Consider the following 19,953-nt stretch of genomic DNA (forward strand, 5'->3'; position numbering starts at 1 on the left):
AGACCTCATTGTGCTAAGCGCTATACAAACACAGAACAAAAAAGATAATGCCTGTCCCGAAGTGCGTACAATATAAGACAATAGACCACAAATGGACAGACAGACAGACGGGGTAGCACAAGAAAACAATGAGACAGTATTGGCCAGCACTGTAAGCGGTGGTCTCAACACATCAGCAACCTATCCACTGCCAGGATTTGCAGACGTCATAGAAAAGGGGGATGTTAAGGAAGATAATGAATCAGTTTTGTGAATGTTTACATGGAGCTTTTCCCAAGTGTGAAGGGCAGCATGGAAGAAAGCACAAAAGGACTTCTTCGAAAATTTTACATGTAGGAGATGGAGGCTGATCCTTGCAGCAGCTTTCTGTATGGATATGACATAGTGTTTACTTCAGACCATTTACTTCAGCTTGCTTCAGACCACTTCTCCAGTTTGTCCAGATCATTTTGAATTTTAATCCTATCCTCCAAAGAACTTGCAACCCCTCCAGCTTGGTATTGTCCAAAAACTGTATAATTGTACTCTGCCATTATCTAAAACATTGATAAAGATACTGAGCAGAACCGGACCCAGAACTGATCCCTGCGGGACCCCACTCATTATGCCCTTCCAGCATTACTGTGAACCACTGATAACTACTCTCTGGGAACGGTTTTCCAACCAGTTTTGCACCCACCTTATAGTAGCTCTGTCAAGGTTCCTCCCCCACTCTGAACTCTAGGGTACAGATGTGGGGACCTGCATGAAAACCTCCTAAGCTTACTTTTACCAGCTTAGGTTAAAACTTCCCCAAGGAACAAATTAATTTTATCCTTTGTCCTTGGAATATCCACTGCCACCACCAAACTCTAACTGGGTTTACTGGGAAACGCAGTTTGGACACATCTTTTCCCCCCAAATCCTCCCAACCCTTGCACCCCACTTCCTGGGAAAGGTTTGGTAAAAATCCTCACCAATTTACATAGGTGACCACAGACCCAAACCTTTGGATCTGAGAACAATGAAAAAGCATTCAGTTTTCTTACAAGAAGACTTTTAATAGAAATAGAAGTAGATAGAAGTAAAGGAATCACCCCTGTAAAATCAGGATGGTAGATACCTTACAGGGTAATTAGATTCTAAACATAGAGAATCCCTCTAGGCAAAACCTTAAGTTACAAAAAAGACACACAGACAGAAATAGTCATTCTATTCAGCACAATTCTTTTCTCAGCCATTTAAAGAAATCATAATCTAACGCATACCTAGCTAGACTACTTACTAAAAGTTCTAAGACTCCATTCCTGTTCTATCCCCGGCAAAAACAGCATACCAACAGACACACAGACCCCTTCTTTCTCTCCCTCCTCCCAGCTTTTGAAAGTATCTTGTCTCCTCATTGGTCATTTTGGTCAGGTGCCAGCGAGGTTACCTTTAGCTTCTTAACCCTTTACAGGTGAGAGGATTTTTCCTCTGGCCAGGAGGGATTTTAAAGGGGTTTACCCTTCCCTTTATATTTATGACAAGCTCCAACTAGGTTGTAGTTCCCTCGTTTGTTTATGAGAAGTTTACGAGACAGTATCAAAAGTTTTTATAAAGTCAAGATATACCACATCTACCACTTTCCCCCATTCACAAGGCTTGTTACCCTGTCAAAGAAAGCTATCAGGTTAGTTTGACATGATTTGTTCTTGACAAATCCATGCTGACTGTTACTTATTACCTTATTATCTTCTAGATGTTTGCAAACTGATTGCTTAATTATTTGCTCCATTATCTTTCTGGGTACAGAAGTTAAGATGACTGGTCTGTAATTCCCCAGGTTGTCCTCATTTCCCTTTTTATAAATTGGCACTATATTTGCCCTTTTCCAGTGTTTTGGAATCTCTCCCATCTTCCATGACTTTTCAAAGATAATCGCTAATGGCTCAGATATCTACTCAGTCAGTTCCTTGAGTATTCTAAGATGCACTTTATCAGACCCTGGTGACTTGAAGACATCTAATTTGTCTAAGTAATCTTCAACTTGTTCTTTCCGTATTTTAGCCTCTTCTGATCCTACCTCATTTTCACTGGTATTCACTAAGGTAGACGTCCAATCACCACCAACCTTCTTGGTGAAAACCAAAACTAAAGTCATTAAGCACCTCTGTCATTTCCACATTTTCTGTTATTGTTTTCCCCCCCTCATAGAGTAACAGGCCTACCCTGTTCTTGGACCTCCTCTTGCTTCTAATGTATTTGTAGAATGTTTTCTTGTTATCCTTTTGTCTCTAGCTAGTTTGATCTCATCTTAATACCAGGTACTCAAGTTCACCCATTTTAGTATATAGACTTCCAGCATTTGTATGCAAGTACTTACAAAATGTGTCACTTTTTAGCTGTCTGCCATTAAGTGATGCAATTGAATGGGACTCTTTTTCATTTGATTGTTTTCCTTCATTTCCTACCTGTACTTTATCAACTTCTATACTCTCCTCCTTACTCAGATACAGAGAATCCACATTAATAGATCTTCCTTTAAGGGATGTCTCTGTCCACACCTGTCAGTATTCCTCCAGCTCTTAATTTAAAAACTCTTCTACAACCTTTTTAATTTTTCATGGCAGCAAACTTGTGTTTATATTTTCAAAATCCTTATTTCTTGTGCCCTGCCAGTGTATTTGATGCTGTATAAAACAGAGGAGCACACAGAGCTTAATTTAGAAGTGTCAGGAACTGACCAACATGTAATTTACACTACCACTACATGGCCTCTTATTTTCACTTATGATCCATACCCCCAAAGAAATTTAATATTCTAAAATGACAAAGAATACAAATCAGGCACACAAAACACTAGCTGACTCACGTATGGATACAACTAGATACTCCTGGGGGAATTCTGCACTACTGCGCATGCGCATAATTAATGAGCCCTGCAGATTTCTAAGTTTTTGCACAGAAAAAAGCTTCTGCCGAAATGTTGCTGCAGTTCTGCCTTTTGCCCACCAGAAGGCGCTGTGGCGGAAGAATGGCAGCAGCTCCCAGCAGAAAATAACTTCTTTACTTCTGCCTTTTACCCACCAGAGGGCGGTGTGGTGACAGAACAAAGCTGCCACTCCCCAGTGAAGGAAGAGAAAGAGAGCTGCCTTCTTTGCAGCGGGCCCGGTCAGGAGACAGGGGCTATGGAAAGACAGTGTGGGGTTGCTGTGGGGTCAGTCTGAAGCTCATAAGGGCTAGTGGGGGAAGACAGACTGGGGCAGGGGCTGAATGGGAGTGGAGGCACAGGGCCACAGGGGGGAGGGAGGTACAGAGACACCTGGGGACAGGGGAGTGGCTGGATGGGGGCACAGAGACGCACGGGGACAGGGGGAGAGGGTACAGGGACACAGGGAGGCCAGGTGGGGGCACAGAGACATGGGGATGGGAGAAGGGTACAGGGGGCCTTAGGCACAGGGACTGGCTGGGTGAGGGCACAGAGACACACAGTGATGGGTGAGGGGGTAAAGAGCTACACAGGGACAGGGGAGTGGCTGGGTGGGGGCACAGAGACACATGGGACAGAGGCAGATGTGCCTGACTGAATGGGAGAAGCTAGGGGTCAGCCAGGGTCTGCACGGGGGAAGCTCCATAACAATCCCTCCCCACCACTCCAAAAAACCTGTTCCATACTTTTCCCTCCCGTACCCAACAACTCTCCAAGTTCACACCCAAGCTCCTTCCTAGCAATTTACTTCCCTCTCCCGCAGCTCCTCTGTTACCCCTGACTCCCCAAGCCTTTGCACTGCTTCTGGGGTGCAGGAAATACGGTTCTGTATTGTAGTTTAAATAAATTATTACTCAGAGTTCTGTATTAATATACCTAGTAAGGAATCTATTTGTCAAAAAACATTTCCTGAATCTTTTTTGTTGTCTGTATTCTTACAGACTTACTTGCTGACAGGTATTTTGAAATAAATGGCCAACATAATTGACACTGGTGTGATTATATTTGTGTTATTTTGACAAATAAAATATGCAGAATTTTGCAGAATTTTAAAATATTGTGTGCAGAATTTTTATTTTTTTGGCGCAAAATTCCACCAGGAGTAAACTAGAGCAACACTTTAAAAGAAAAAGGACAAGACAAGCATGTCTTTTTTTTTCTGGGATGGATCTTCCATGATTTCATGGGAAAACAGTGTTTTAAGAAAATACTTAAGACTGATTCATCATGAGATGGAATAGTGATTTCAGGCAATGAAAGCAGAAGCATGAAAACTAGTGTGGGAGGACACCAAGGGAGCTGTTAGAAGTTTTGTTCAGGAAAAGTGAAGAGGGGAGAGGCATAGGAGGAGCTGAGAACAGTGCACATGTGTGCGGAACTTCAGAGGTGAGGACAAAAAATTTGAACCTGATAAGGAAATATAGTAAGAAGGGATTCACACAGAGGCACCATGTCATTAGAGCTGCATGTGAAAAAGAATTTGTAACAGTGGCAATTTGAATAGATTGGAACAGGGCAAGCAGATTACCGTATTCTCTATATCATTGACTTGAGGGCACGCAAATACTGTAATCTGTGATGCCTAACTTTCTTGTATTCCAGCAATCCCATCCACTGCACATGGGCCCAGTCTACACAAGTGCTGTATTTGTTTACTCCTGAGGGAATTTTGTGCCAATAAATTAAAAATTCTGCACCCCAAAAAAATAATTCTGTGCACAATATTTTAAAATTCTGCAAAATTCTGCATGGATTTTATTTGTCAATACATAATTGTGCAGGCTCCACCATGGCAGTGGGGAGCACAGGCCACTGGCTGCACAGAGATGGGAGATCACTCTGTAGGCCCCCCACCCACCCCAGAACACAGACCCTGCAGTGAGGCTGCACCTGACTCTTGACAGTGCACTGCCCAGAAACAGCCCGGGGCCTACCCCTCCACACCAGGTGCACCAAGACAACAAGCGAGAGGGACAGAGTCTCCCATGCATATCCAACCCTGGGCCCCAATTCAGGTGTGGGGCAAGTAGGCTCAGCCCAGCAGGATCCAAATGTGGAGGAGCTTGGTGTGGGGTGAGAGGGTTCATTGTGGGGCAATCTGGGTGCAGGCAGCTTGGTGAGGGGTCTGAATGTGTGGGGGATCTGGATGCATAGGGGCACATTGAAGATTCCAGGTGCAGGGGGATCCTCTAATTTTTTCCACCCATGTGTGGAATGAATTTTGTTATGTGCGCCAATACCAAGGTAATGTGAGGATGTGCGCCACCAGTAGAAACAAAAAACCTAGATATAATATATATTTTTAAAAGGTATCATAGGGATAATTACTCCAGTTAGGACAGGTTAGGCATTTTAGAACTCAGTACTCAAAGAATTAAATTTAAGCATAAGGGAGAAAAAAAATCATGAAATGCATAGACCAGTCAAAAAACTAAAATAACAGCACTTTGAAAGAATAAAGTTACAGAGAATATATGTGCATTGCAGGAAGTACCAAGTAACAACAAAAACAACAACACAAATATGTGTTGGGAGGCGACTGTGAAAGAGACAGAGAGTGTGTGTGCGCGCGCGCGCTGGCTGCTGGGGAAGTGTATGAGAGACCTTGCATTGTCTCTTTAAGCAGAGAAGCACTCACCAGTGAAGGCTCCTACAGACCGCAGCGACGTCTAACTCCTAAGCCCTGTCCCCCATCCCCAGCTCTGCAGAAATGTGGAACATGGAGGGAGGTGAGGTGGGGGGAGGGGACACCCTGACATCGGCACATCCCCCCACTCTGCCCTGCGCAGAAAGCAAGAGGGTCTTCAGAGCAGCTGGCCAAGGGCTCCAAGGCAGAGGACAGGAGCAGCACGGCAGCAGGGGGAGGGGCACCTGAACACACGTCACTGCTGTGCACGGTTCTACTAATCAAGTGTGTGGCACTTGATTGACTCTTGCATGGCCGCACAGCTTAAAGGGAACTTTGGTCCTGGGAGAGTGGGCCTTGGTGGGGTGGGGTCCAGGTGCAGGTGGTTGGGGCTTAGTGGCGGGGTGGGGGTGAAGGCTCGTCGGGGTAGTTCAGGTGCGGGGGGGGGGGGGGGGCTCATCGGGGTGCGAATTCAAGAGGGAGCTCAGCAGCGGGTGGTCTGGGTGCAGGGGGAGGAGCTCATAAGGGGTCCAGACTCCGGGGAGGGTGAGGCTTGGTGGAGTGGGGGTTTGGATGCAGGGGGTGAGGGTCGGCAGGGGGGGTCTGGGTATGGAGGGGTAGGGCAGATGGGAGAACAGCTCCCCATACAGTGACCTTTTCCCCCTCATGGCTGAGGAGCGATGGGGCCTGTGGAGCTTCCTGCAGCCAGAAGGGGAGTCTAGGGGTGGATCTGACGTCCTCTCCCACCCCCAGCTCAGCTGGGACTAGCAGCTGAGCCCAGGGCAGGGTGCGAGCCCACAGTGATTTACCTTTCTGCCAGCTGCTCTGGGTGCTTGAAACAACGGGCCCGCACTGTGGGGGAGGGGTGTGTGACCACTCCTGTGGCTTCCCTTTGCTTCCTCGTCAGAAGTCATTCTTCTGCAGAGAAGTAAAGAAATCTGCAGGGGACGTGAATTCTGTGCACACACAGTGGCACAGCATTCCCCCAGGAGTTATTTGAGATTCATTTCAAAACACAAGTTCACCTTGCCTCCCCCAGATTTTGAACAATGATTATGTTACACAAAGAAAACAATGAATCCATGTATCAGTACATTCTCAAAGTGACTTTACACATGGTTTGGTCTGTTGACACTGGAGGCCAAAGAGCATTCAAAATTTGTCAGACGGGAGTAAAGTCTAAATAGTGTTTTGAATTTGTTCTTTTCAAATGTGTCTCTCTCTAGGATTCATAGGGCCAGTGAGAAAGTTCCTACAAGGTCAAGCGTCATATGATGGAAAGCTGAAGGGGTAAACAAAACATCTGTAGAGGTCAGCTTGCTTAAAAACGATTGAAGACAAAAAAATCCCTAATTTGTCCATGGTAGCTGATGTCCCTTTGAAGTGTGCAGATATTGGAGCATGATTTGAAAGCCTGAGACTATGGAGGAAGACATGGAGAGAAACAAAAAGATTGGGAGGAACAGCAGGAATCAAGAAAATATATAGTAAAGGTTGTTTTCCATGTCATAAACAAGATCACAAACCATACAGAAACTCACCTTTTAAACAGTTTTTAAGTAGTTATCACTATATCGTTCTAAGACTTAAATAAGAGGAAGAAAAGTGGATTGGTGGGTAGAACAGGGACTGGGGTGTGAGGACCCTCAGGATAACATGATTTTTATAAACAATGTATGTATACATAAATGTTCAGTTATTTAATAAAGAAGTGTCAAATTATATTGCAAGGGAAACAACTGCTTTATGACAGATTCTGGGCACCATTCAAACATTGTCAGTGTCAGTATATTTCCCTGTTAGAAAACTGTAAACAGAATTTGAAACTAGAAAAGAAATATGGGCTAACAGATATAAAGATGTGTGTGACTATATCTCTTTATGTGTAAATAGCACCATGTTTAGCACTATGTACTATAAAGACATGCTCTTTTACTGCCTCCGTGAGGAGATCCAGATACACAGTCCCAGTTGGACTGTAAAGTATTTCCTGGCAAACTACTCAGGGTCTGAACTTTAATACTCCTCAGAGAAGCAGTCACTGAAAGGATTGCACAAAAGAATAAAATAAAAAGTCTACAGTCCGGTAGCAACACACTTGCACAGAGTAGTCATTTAACTAGTCAGATTAAAAAAAAGAAATGTCCAATGTTTATTTAACGTAGTAGATATATTCTCTTCTTCCCATTATGTAGCACTTCTCATCTCAAAGGACTTTGCAAACTATACACTGAACACACACATGCAGAAATACAACCCCCCTTGGGGGTTGATGAGGGCAACAACAAGCCAGAACTCAGCACAAAAGTAAGACAGATTAAAAACTTATCAAGGACAGTAGGAAAAACCCCTACTCTTAGGAAGATGACATAGGACCTTTAGTATCATCTCAGCACACAGTACCTCTGCGTTTTTAAGCAGAAGACCAAACCACAAGAAGCTACATTGTACTCAGTTTATACACCTTGCCTGTGATGAAAGTAACTAACCATCAGAATTCTAGAATCTGGACATGTTGGAGCATAAGGTCTGGTCTACACTTCAAACTTAGGTAAACAGAGCTCCACAGTCCTGAGTGCAATAGCTATGTTGAACTAACTCTCAGTGTAGATTCAATTAGGTCAAGGGAAGAATGCTTCTGTCAACCTAGCTACTGTTGCTCAGGGAAAAACCTGTTACAGTGACGGAAAAAACCCCTTTAAATCGCTGTATTCTAGGTCTACAGTATTGCTTACAGTGCCACATAGTGCCCGTAGTGTGCACAGATAAAGTATTGCAAAACTGATATTAGGCCACTATCCCTCCAGCTCCATCAAGCAAGTACAACAAATAGATAATTATGTAAGTTTGTTGCTTCCTATTCAACCAAAAAAAATAAAATGTATAATCCAAGATTAAAATGATCAGAGGTATTAAAGCAGGGGTGGGCAAACTTTTTGGCCCGAGGGCCACATCAGAGTGCAAAACTATATGGAGGGCTGGATAGGGAAAGCTGTGCCTCCCCAAACAGCCTGGCCCCTGTCCCCTATCCGCCCCCTCCCACTTCCCATCCCCTGACTGCCCCCCCTCAGAACCTCCAACCCCCCACTGCCAGCTCCTTGTCCCCTGACCGCCCCCTCCCGGGACCCCTGCCCCTAACTACCCCCCAGGACCCCACCTCCTAACTAGCCCCCCCTCCGCTCCCCGTCCCCTGACTGCCGCCCCCTAGAACCTCTGCCCTATCCAACCACCCTCTGTTCCCCGTCCCCTGATCACCACCACCCCCAAACCTCCGCCCCCTGCTCCCTGTCCCATGACTGCCCCCCAGGACCCCTGCCCTTTATCCAACCCCCCGGCCCCCTTACCATGCCACTCAGAGCGCTGCCGGTGTGGCTGCAGGGGAGTAGGGACAGGGGAGGAGGGGCCGGGGGCTAGCCTCCCAGGCCAGGAGCTCAGGGGCCAGGCAGGTGGGCCAGATGTGGCCCGCGGGCCGTAGTTTGCCCATCTCTGTGTTAAAGGGTCAATCAGTTTATGGTCAACATTTTACATATCGTGCAATGTGTAATTTGGCAGAAGTACAGACAATTACTTCTAATTAATTTTTCTTCAATACACTTCCAAACAAGAGGAAAATGAAAATAAAATGCATGTGACAACCTTTCCACCACATGCAATGCTGCAGTTAAGACTTATCCGCAATCATTGCAGAGACAAAATTACTTCGAACTATAGCAGGCATCCAGAAAAGAATGGCTTACAAGACTGATTCATATCATATCTTGGGAGAAGCTTTCCCTTGTTATTACACGTAACATATTTAATGTAATTTTTCCTGTAGTACAGTAATTTAAGAGAAAACAATAACTGCCATAACCCTTAGAGTCTTACATCTTCAGAGTGGTTTCCCAATATTCACTACTTAAACATAAAGCCAAAGAGGTAGAAATTATGGCAGACTATCATTCTTTAAGTGCTATGGCGATGGGTTCTATAGAAATATTCTAGATTGATAATGACTGGAATACTTAAGAGTGGCAGAGATTCTGAATTATTTCTAACTTTGCCGAGTTCCAGCTTTACCTTCCAGATCTGTCCTCAAACCTATTAAAACCTGCAAAAAAAGTCCTCCCCTCCGCTGCTGGGCCCTGCTCCTGCTTACTCCTCCCTGCTACTGGTTAAGTCCCCACAATCAGACGTACAGGTATTATTGCTGCAAAAGGAAATGAATTGCATGTATACAAAAATTTATTTCACAAACTACAGATTTAGGTAGCTGTTTAGAGGAAAGATAAGACTTACTTGCCACCCCTGATGCAAAACCATAAAGCAATCCTCCTCCATCTGTCTGCTGCTGGAAGACATGGGAACCTGGGGGAGGGCTTCTCTCTTGTCTAATGAAGTTATATAATAATGTTTTCACAAGTCTGCTGGTGTATGGGAGACTGAAAAGAAAGAAATCTAATATTTATCAAAGTACATGAAGTAACTACATTGGGAACTGCACTAGAACTTAAAAGAGACATTAATATAAATATATTTGCACAACAGGGCAGGTATTAACCATGTGAATAAAAACTCAGAACTGGAATATTTAGCACCACTACAGTGCATTCCATCCAAGCAACTTAATGATCTCTGCAGACATTACCTAACCCACAGAAGCTTAATTCAGTAAACATCCCTGTTTTACAGATGGGGAAGCTGAGGCAAAATGAAACTAAGTATCTTGCCTGAGGTTAAATAAGACATAAGTATGTTTAATATAATTTTTCCTGTCCTATAGTGATTTAAGAGAAAAAAATAAATGCCATAAATTCTTAGAGCCTTGCATCTTCAGAGTGGTTTTCCAATATTCACTACTTAAACATAAAGTCAAGAAAGTAGAAATTATGGCAGATTATTATTAAGTGCCATGGCAACGGGTTCTAAAGAAATATTCGAGACAGATAAAGACTGGAATAGTTGATAGTGGTAGAGACCGCCAGGTATAGATCCCAGGTATCTCCTCTCACAGCCCAGTGCTTCATCCACAAGTCCATCATTCTTCTCTTTAATAGGGAAACTTAGTGAGGTATGCATCTTGACAAAGTTATAGGTTTGATGCCTCCTTTTATTCTCCAGAATGTAAATGGTAGCCAGGGTTATAGACACTTGTTTAAAGACTCTCTCCTGATGCTGGTCATTTTTTCCATCTTAAGGACATTAAAATGTATTAGAGTGGATTGATTTAAATCAAAGCAATTTAAATCACTGATTTTAAACAACAAGCAAGAAACCATGATTTAAGTAATAGATTTTCATTGTGTTTTGCATTTTTACATTTCATTTATTTTCCTAAAGACAGGTTGAATCTCACTGGTTGATAACTATTAAAATGTTTGATTTGCAACTACATAGAACATTTACACTAAATTTAGTGTTGTTTCTTGCTAACCAGGCGGATACACTGTATACTCATTTATTTAAGCAATTGTATAGCTTAACTTCTTACTAGTTGACTAATATTTTACTTGTGATATCTGTCAAGCTCTATTTGGCTGGAAAATCAAATTAATTTGAAAATGAACAAAAAACATTTTTTATTAAATAAAACTGCCTTAAATGTGCTGAATACATATAAAAAAAGTTAATGAAAACATATTTTTCATTTTAAATTAATTTTTGTAAACCAAGGAAGTATTTGTAGTTAGTGAATTGAACTGTTTGTTTCTGATCACCACGTCCTTAAAGATTATAGAATTAGTAGCTCTCGTCCTCTCACATTAGTTTTTATCCATAGATTGGAAGAGGAAAACAAGCTTTCCTGCTTTTTCAACTCTCATTTGGTTTATTAACTTTGAATAAACTAGTTCAATAACCTGAAATGAAGAAAATATTCTCTGTGTGGCTGCAGATGAGGTTACTGCTTTCAAAAGCTGATTTAGCACCTTAGCAAACTCTGGTTCCCCATGCTTAGACGGTGATTTCCACCAGTTCAGTGGCCTGACTCCCTTTGAAACTTCGCAGCAAACACATACTGCTTCATATTTTTGTATTTAATTTCAATGACTGTAATAGATTATAAATTTAGGTCTTAACGTATGTTGTCAGTTTCAAATTTAATTTTAATAGATCTATTTTTAATTAATAAATCTCTATTTAAATTAAATTCTTAAAAATCTGGGTTTTTTATCCATCCCGACACTTATGTTGATTTGCCCATTGCTGTACATGTGTGCCAAGCACTCCATCAGCTATATAGAAAGGAGCAAGCAGCAACAGTAGGTCTACAGGAGAATTACTGTCTACAGCTAATATTGCCAATGTTTATTTTTTGTTTCTCTTACAGTTTAAAGCTAGAGCATAAATAGCACACAGGAAAGTGGTTTTTTTTTAAATATTCTTTCACTTTTAATAATCTATGATGTTATCAGTATTGTAATAATACTGCAACAAGAAGCTCTGCACAAGTGGACTCCTGCCGAGCACCACTGACTTCAACAGGGCACTGTATGGAATCACTTGCAGGACTGGGGACTACAGACTTATGTTTGTTTTCAGTATGATTTTTAAACTGCTAGTGTCCCTTCAATTTGTTCCATCATATTTCACCCCCCAAGAAGAACATTTTTATTCAGTGAAAGGAAATATACGGTACTTATTCCATTATTCCTTGGCATTTTGGCTACACAAAACAGGTAGACTGTATTTTCTCCAACATTTATAGTTACAAAACTAGTTGCAACCAATTTACATTGATTAGTGAAACACATGACCTCACCTCAGTGACTGTTAGTGGTAGAGAAGAGAGTTGTTGGAACTAAATGAATTAAAGGGAAACCACCGCAATATGTTTAAAAACAATTCAGAATTAATTACCTAAATTCTCCAATGCCAATGGGACTACTCATGTAAATAAAGTTAAGTACATGATTCAGTGTTTACAAGATCAGGGCCTACTAAGCCTCTGTCTCTCACTTTCCCCATCTATACAAATAGGGTTCATATTTCCTTATCTAACAGAATAATTCAGGAGCATTTTTGAGGCACTCAGGTACTACAGAGAGAGGAATACTATAGAAAAAGCCCACAGATAAATATAAAAACAAAAAGTAAATGACTTCTTTTAAAATAAAAGTTTTAAGTAATTAATAAAATTTATAAATGACACATATCAAGTTATAAGGTCCTTCCAACCCTGATATTCTATGATAAGGGCAAATGGGATCCAGAATAAAGCTGTACTGAAACCAGGGTATGGGGAACCTTAAATGTGAAACACTTCACTAACATCTGGCAATGTTTTGGGTTTTTTGTTTTTAAAATGGCAGAATAATGCAATAAAACTTATTATATTTTCCTCTCCTTACACTGTCTACAAGTACAACAATCTATGAACACAAAACAGAAGTTTATCAACAGCATGAAAAACTATTTGCTTTTCTCTATGTCGAATGCAACACTGTAATGTGACGTACCATCGGCCACGCATCAGGTATTTATGAATGATGCTCTCTCGCAGAATTTCCTTGTGAAATAGTTGGCAGGAAAGGAAGACAAGAAGTGTCGTCACAGCTTCCAGGGAAATGCTGTATGTTATGTCTCTGCAGGGAGAAGAGAGAATAGTCATAAGGATCAAGCTATTGTTTCTATTTACAAACTGACTTTTACATTATGAGAAAATGCTCTAAATTCACGTTTATACAATGCTTAGCACATTGGGCCTGTATCCAATCTATGCCTGTTTCCAAAAAAGAGACCACCCCCCACCCCACAAAAAAAAGAGACTGTATTTAAAAATACCCCACAATTAAATACCCAAAATACACAAGCTAAAATTTTACATTTTTGACCAAGCTTAGTCACTCACTAAAATAATGCATATATCTTAAAAAATTGCTCTGACATTTGCACTTCATATGCATTTCTTTTAAAAGTGAACAAAGAACAGTGAGAGGCCAGCTCTAATACAGGAAATATTTAGGGACACCAGAGGGCACTGAGACCAATGTGGATGCAGGTTGCTTGAGCTCTAAAGAGGCCCACCGGAATCCACAAACATTGTCCCCTAAAACACAACATCTAACCCCAAGAAATATTGCACCACACTACTGAAACCCCCAAGATGCCCTGTAGCTCGCATCTTCCCCTGATTCCAAAAGCACCAAAAAAACCCAAAGATCTGCCTCCCCGACTTCTACCATCAAGATAGTGCCTGAGCCTGATGGAACGCAGCTGATGACTGTCCCACAACAGGTGGCTGCAAATACTGTTAAAATTAAATCTACGGTTTCCACCCTACAGACCATCATGACAGAGATTCAGATGGACAGGTGAAGCAGAACACAGAGTTTCTGAAGTGGAAGATGACTTCAAAGAAAACAAATTTCTGAAGCTGAGCACCTCGCTGGCACCATCCCACCCACGGCTGAGCAAACAAAAAACAAAAAGAAACAGTCAGCCAATCAGTGATTACCTTGCTCCCCCAAACCCTGGAATTTGCCCTGGATGTGAACTTCACAGCAACATGAATACCAAAATGAGTGAGATGTGAACTAAAGATCTTTTAACTCCCAGACCAATGGACATTCCTGAATGCCAACAAGTATTTCATGAGGGGAAAGATGAGTCTCTCTCACGATGTGCTACCACCAAAAAAATGCATGGCACTTGGCTGGTCTGTCACTAGTCACTTTTGAAAATTTTGCCATAGTTACTATTCTCTGAAAACTAGAATCTTTACATTATGCTAGACCTATCCCTTGACCTATATATAGTTCAATGTCAAAGATACCATGACATTTTCTCCTTCCTTTAAAAATTAATTATAGTGTAAAATCAGGCTCTTTCAAATAATGACAACTAAAAAAAAAAGTTATGCTCTAGTGCACTGAATGTGAATGGACAATTAAATTTAAAAGCAGGCTGGACTAAAACTCACTGCTCTGCTAATTAGTCTCAAGATTACACTGGAAATGATCCAATTTAAAAAATGCACAAGTTCTCTCCCTATGAAAAAAGTAATGTGATGTTTAGTACACCCAAGAATTTTTGGTTTCAGAGTAGCAGCCTTGTTAGTCTGTATTCGCAAAAAGACAAGGAGGACTTGTGGCACCTTAGAGACTAACCAATTTATTTGAGCATAAGCTTTCGTGAGCTACAGCTCACTTCATCAGATGCAATTTTTGGTATTCTCAAGTTTACTATTTCAAAGACTGCCAATAATTTGCATTACTATAAATCATAAGGAATGGCCATTATGAAATACTTAGAACATATACAATATTACATAGATATTCAGTAACCAAATCTCCTAATATCCCACTGTAGTGGGTATTAAGCACATTAACCAAGAGGTTAATATTTGCTCCAAGTCATAGAATATCAGGGTTGGAAGGGACCTCAGGAGGTCATCTAGTCCAACCCCCTGCTCAAAGCAGGACCAATCCCCAATTTTTGCCCCAGATCCCTAAATGGCCCCCTCAAGGATTGAACTCACAACCCTGGGTTTAGCAGGCCAATGCTCAAACCACTGAGCTATCCCTCCCCCTGAGCCAATACCAGAAGTGAAATTACACTTTCCTGGCTCCCAGTCCCATACACAATCCATTCAACTATGCTACCTCCAACACTGAAATACATTTTACAAGGTTAGGCAGACTAACATTTTCCTTTTAGTTTAAAAAAAAAAAAAAAAAGACTGACTACTGTTTTATTCTTGCTCTCACTATTTACATAAACATTTTAATCCATACATTTTTATTGCACACTTCAGTAAGATATTTCTGCTTTAATAACATTCTTCCTTAAAAATTGCTGGCACTAGTTTAATTAGTTTTAGTTTCTGTGAGTTGCCTGACTTTTTGCCTACTACTTAGAAAGTTAGCCATTGAAAATGTTGATAAGATCCAAGATCAGACATGACACTGTGATCCAGTTCCACCGCAAATTCATCTAAGCCAGAAACAATGCTGAGCTAGGAGCTGCTAGCAGGTTCTCGCCAGATTGCGCTGCATAATAATTGACACCTACGTCAGTCCCAATCAGAGCACTGCAGCCGATTACACCACACAGGGATTAGATATCCAGGGCTCTTTACAGGAGGCATCTACGTAGAACTTACTGTGTCTGGCTTTTTAATGACCAAAAAAATAGAATACATTCAAACGTGCACTTTCCCCAAGGCTGAAGGGTATATGGAGATTGATTCTCTCTCTCATCGACAGAATGAACAGGGAGGCTGATTTGCCCTGGATACAGAAACTACCATAAAATCCAGGACATTTATGTGTTTTCACTGGGAGCATACAGAAAAAGGTTTAAAATATACCCCGAGAATCTAGGATGTTCAAATTATACACAATTTTTATATATTCTACCTATAATTCTTTTCCAATAAACGTCCAGCAATATAACTGTCTCCAAGCCCTGGTCTATACTACGGAGTTAGGTCAAATTTAGCCGCATTAGGTCAATTTTAAAATGAATGCATCTACACAACCAATCCCGTTCCGTCGACCTAAAGGGCTCTTAAACTCTACTTCTGTACTCCTCCCTGCCGAGGGGAGTAGCGCTAAAATCGACCTTGCTGGGTCAAATTTGGGGTAGTGCAGACGCAATTCGATGGTATTGGCCTCCGGGAGCTATCCCAGAATGCTCCAAGGGGACCGCTCTGGACAGCACTTTGACTCCGATGCACTAGCCAGGTACACAGGAAAAGCCCCGGGAAATTTTGAATTTTATTTCCTGTTTGGTCAGTGTGGCGAGCTCAACAGCATAGGTGACCATGCAGTTCCCACAGAATCGCAAACGACCTCCAGCATGGACTGAAAGGGAGACACTGGATCTGATTGCTGTATGGGGAGAAGAATCTGTGCAGGCCAAACTCAGATCAAAAAGAAGAAATGCTAATATATATGCCAAAATCACACAGGGCATGGTAGAGGGAGGCTACAACAGGGACACACAGCAGTGCCGTGTGAAAGTTAAGGAGCTCAGGCAAGCCTACCAAAAGACAAAGGAGGCAAATGGTCTCTCTGGGTCAGAGTCCCATACATGCCGCGTCTATGATCAGCTTCATGGCATTCCGGGGGGAGGCCCCCCACCACTACCCCACCACTGTTTGTGGACACCTGCAAGGCGGGGAGTCGCAAGCAACAGGGAGGAGGATTTTGTGGATGAGGACGAGGAGGAGGAGGAAGAGGAGGAGAATGCGCAGCAGGCAAGCAGTGAATCCGTTCTCCCCGGCAGCCAGGACCTTTTCATCATCCTGGAGCCAATACCCTCCCAAGGCGGGATCCCCAACCCTGAAGCCAGAGAAGGCAGCTCTGGTGAGTGCACATTTGTAACTACAGTACAAGGTTTAAAAGCAATAGTGTTTAATGTTTGATTTGCCCTGAAGAATTCGGATGCATTAGCAGCCACTACAGCTATTGGAAAAGTCTGTTATCATGTCTGGGGATGGAGCAGGAATCCTCCAGGGACATCTCCATGAAGCTCTCCTGGAGGTACTCTGAAAGCCTTTGCGGAAGGTTTCTGGGGAGGGCAGCCTTATTTTGTCCTCCATGGTAGGACACTTTACCACACCAAGCCAGTAGCAAGTAGTCTGGAATCATTGCAACACAAAGCATGGCAGCGAATGGTCCTGGGTTTTGGTCGCATTCAAGCAACATTCAGTCTTTATCTCAGGAGAGTGATATAATTCATGGTCACCTGGTTGAAATAGGGGAATTTTTGTAAGAGAACAGTAAAAGGACCCCGTTCAGACTGGGTTGTTTGCGCTTAGCTAAAAGGGATCATCCTGGAGAATAGCCAAGCAGCGGGGTGGGGGGAGGTGCATACTGCACATCCACCCTAAAACCGCAGCCCCTTCTTTCAAATGTGAAACCCAACCGGCATTGCTTGCTATGGGAAAGGATGGTGCTGCAGTTTGAAACCATTCCCACATGTTATGAAGGAGGAAGAAGCCAACCCCGCATACCAAAAGGCTTACCATGGCTGTCTGGAAACCAAATTCTGTTGCCCACCCGTGTGAAATGTGTCACCATACCGGCAGGCGCTCAATATAAAAGGCAAAATGCAACCTTGTACCTAAAGCACAAGTGCTGTGAATTGCTTGATTTCTTTGGAAAGAGTCTCCCCTTTGTTCTCAGAAATGTATCATCTTAAATTTTACTCTCCCTTTTTATGTCCCCCCAGGTGCAAATGTTTCTATGTTCCCTCCATCATCTCCGTCCCTGAGATTATTGCAGATTAGAATGCAAAAAAAACTGCACTCGCGATTACATGTTTTCCGAGTTCATGCAGTCCTCCCGCACTGGTAGGGCACAGCTTAATGCATGGAGGCATTCAGTGGCAGAGGCCAGGAAAGCATTAAGTGAGTGCAAAGAGTAGAGGCAGGAGGTGATGCTGAAGCTAATGGGGGAGCAAACGGACATGATGAAGCATATGTTGGAGCTGCAGGAAAACCAACAAGAGCACAGACCCCCGCTGCATCCATTGTATAACTGCCTGCCCTCCTCCCCAAGTTCCATATCCTCCTCACCCAGACACCCAAGAACGCATGCCGCCCCCCCTTCCCCCACCCAGGGCACCCAGCCACTCCACTCCAGAGGATGGCCCAAGCAACAGAAGGCTGTCATTCGAACAGTTTTGATTTGTAGTGTGGCTCAATAAGCAATGTAGCCTTGTCCTTCCCTCCTCCCACACCACACCCCACCCGGGCTATCTTGTCAGTTATCTCACTTCTTTTTTTTAAATTAATAAAGAAAGAATGCATGGTTTCAAAACAATAGTTACTTTATTTCCTTTGCCAGCTGTGATTGAAGGGGGGAGGGTGGTTGGCTTACAGGGAATTAAAATCAACAAAGGGGGCAGGTTTGCAGCAACGACAAACACACACAGCTGTCACACCGGAGCCTGGCCATTCATGAAACTGGTTTTTAAAGCCTCTCTGATGCGCAGTGTGCCTAGCTGTGCTCTTCTATTCGCCCTGGTGTCTGGCTGCTCAAAATTGGCCAACAGGCCATTTGCCTCAACCTCCCACCCAGCCATAAACATCTCCCCCTTACTCTCACAGATATTATGGAGCACAGAGCAAGCAGCAATAACAATGGGAATGTTGATTGCACTGAGGCCTAACCTAGTCAGCAAACAGCACCAGCGAGCTTTTAAAAGTCCAAAGGCACATTCTACCACCATTCTGCACTGCTCAGCCTATAGCTGAACTGCTCCTTACTACTGTCCAGGCTGCCTGTGTACGGCTTCATGAGCCAGGAGAGCAAGGGGTAGGCTGGGTCCCCAAGAATAACTATTGGCATTTCAGCATCCCTAAAGGTAATTTTCTGGTCTGGAAAGTAAGTCCCTTCTTGCAACTGCTCGAACAGCTCTGAGTTCCGAAAGATGTGAGCGTCATGCACCTTTCCCAGCCATCCCACGTTGATGTCAGTGAAATGTCCCTTGTGATCCACCAGTGCTTGCAGCACCATTGAGAAGTACCCTTTGCGGTTTATATACTGGTTGGCAAGGTGGTCCGGTGCCAAGATAGGGTCCATCTATTGCCCCACCACAGTTAGGGAACCCCACTGCTGCAAAGCCATCCACTATGACCTGAACATTTGCCAGAGTCACTACCCTTGGTAACAGAACGTCAGTGATTGCATTGGCTACTTGGATCACAGCAGTCCCCACAGTAGACTTGCCCACTCCAAATTGATTCCCAACTGACCGGTAGCAGTCAGGCGTTGCAAGCTTCCACAGGGCTATCGCCACTCGCTTCTCAACTGTCAGGGCAACTCTCATCTTGGTATTCCTGCGCTTCAGGGCGGGGGAAAGCAACTCACAAAGTTCAAGGAAAGTGGCCTTACCCATGCGAAAGTTTCGCAGCCACTGTGAATCATCCCATACCTGCAACACTATGCAGTCCCACCAGTCTGTGCTTGTTTGCCGGGCCCAGAATCGGCGTTCCACTGTATCAACCAGCCCCACTGCCACCATGATGTCCCAATTGCCACAGCCCGTGCTTTCAGGAATGTCTGCGTCCATGTCCTCATCACAATCATCCTCGTGTTGGCGTCTCTTAGCCCTGTTCTGCACATACTCCAGGATAAAGCGCAAGGTGTTTACAATGCTTACAACAGCAGCAGTGGGCTGAGTGGACTCCATGCTTGCCCTGATATGGCGTCTGGGTAACCCAGGAAAAAAGGCGCGAAACAATCGTCTGCTGTTGCTTTCACGGAGGGAAGGAGGGACGACTGACGACATGTACCCAAAACCACTCTCGACAATGTTTTTGCCCCATCAGGCATTGGGAGCTTAACCCAACATTCCAATGGGCAGCGGAAACTGCGGGAACTGTGGGATAGCTACCCACAGTGCACGACTCTGTAAGTCGATGCTAGCCACGGTATTGAGGACACAC

At 43.3% G+C, this 19,953-nt stretch overlaps 1 protein-coding gene across 6 annotated transcripts in view; it reads right to left on the reverse strand.

Annotated features, from left to right (window-relative positions):
- DYM (dymeclin) overlaps positions 1-19,953 on the reverse strand; it is a 375,287-nt gene that overhangs the window by 264,290 nt on the left and 91,044 nt on the right. For all 6 annotated transcript variants that reach the window (XM_037902496.2, XM_037902497.2, XM_043547069.1 and 3 more), the window contains 2 exons: positions 13,013-13,138; positions 9,855-9,997 (listed from right to left, as the gene is read on the reverse strand). In XM_037902496.2, the coding sequence (XP_037758424.1) occupies positions 9,855-9,997; positions 13,013-13,138 (269 nt within the window). The remainder of the gene's footprint in view (positions 1-9,854; positions 9,998-13,012; positions 13,139-19,953) is intronic.

Source organism: Chelonia mydas, chromosome 5 (assembly GCF_015237465.2).
Source record: "Chelonia mydas isolate rCheMyd1 chromosome 5, rCheMyd1.pri.v2, whole genome shotgun sequence".
In the NCBI taxonomy this organism is placed as follows: domain Eukaryota; kingdom Metazoa; phylum Chordata; order Testudines; family Cheloniidae; genus Chelonia; species Chelonia mydas.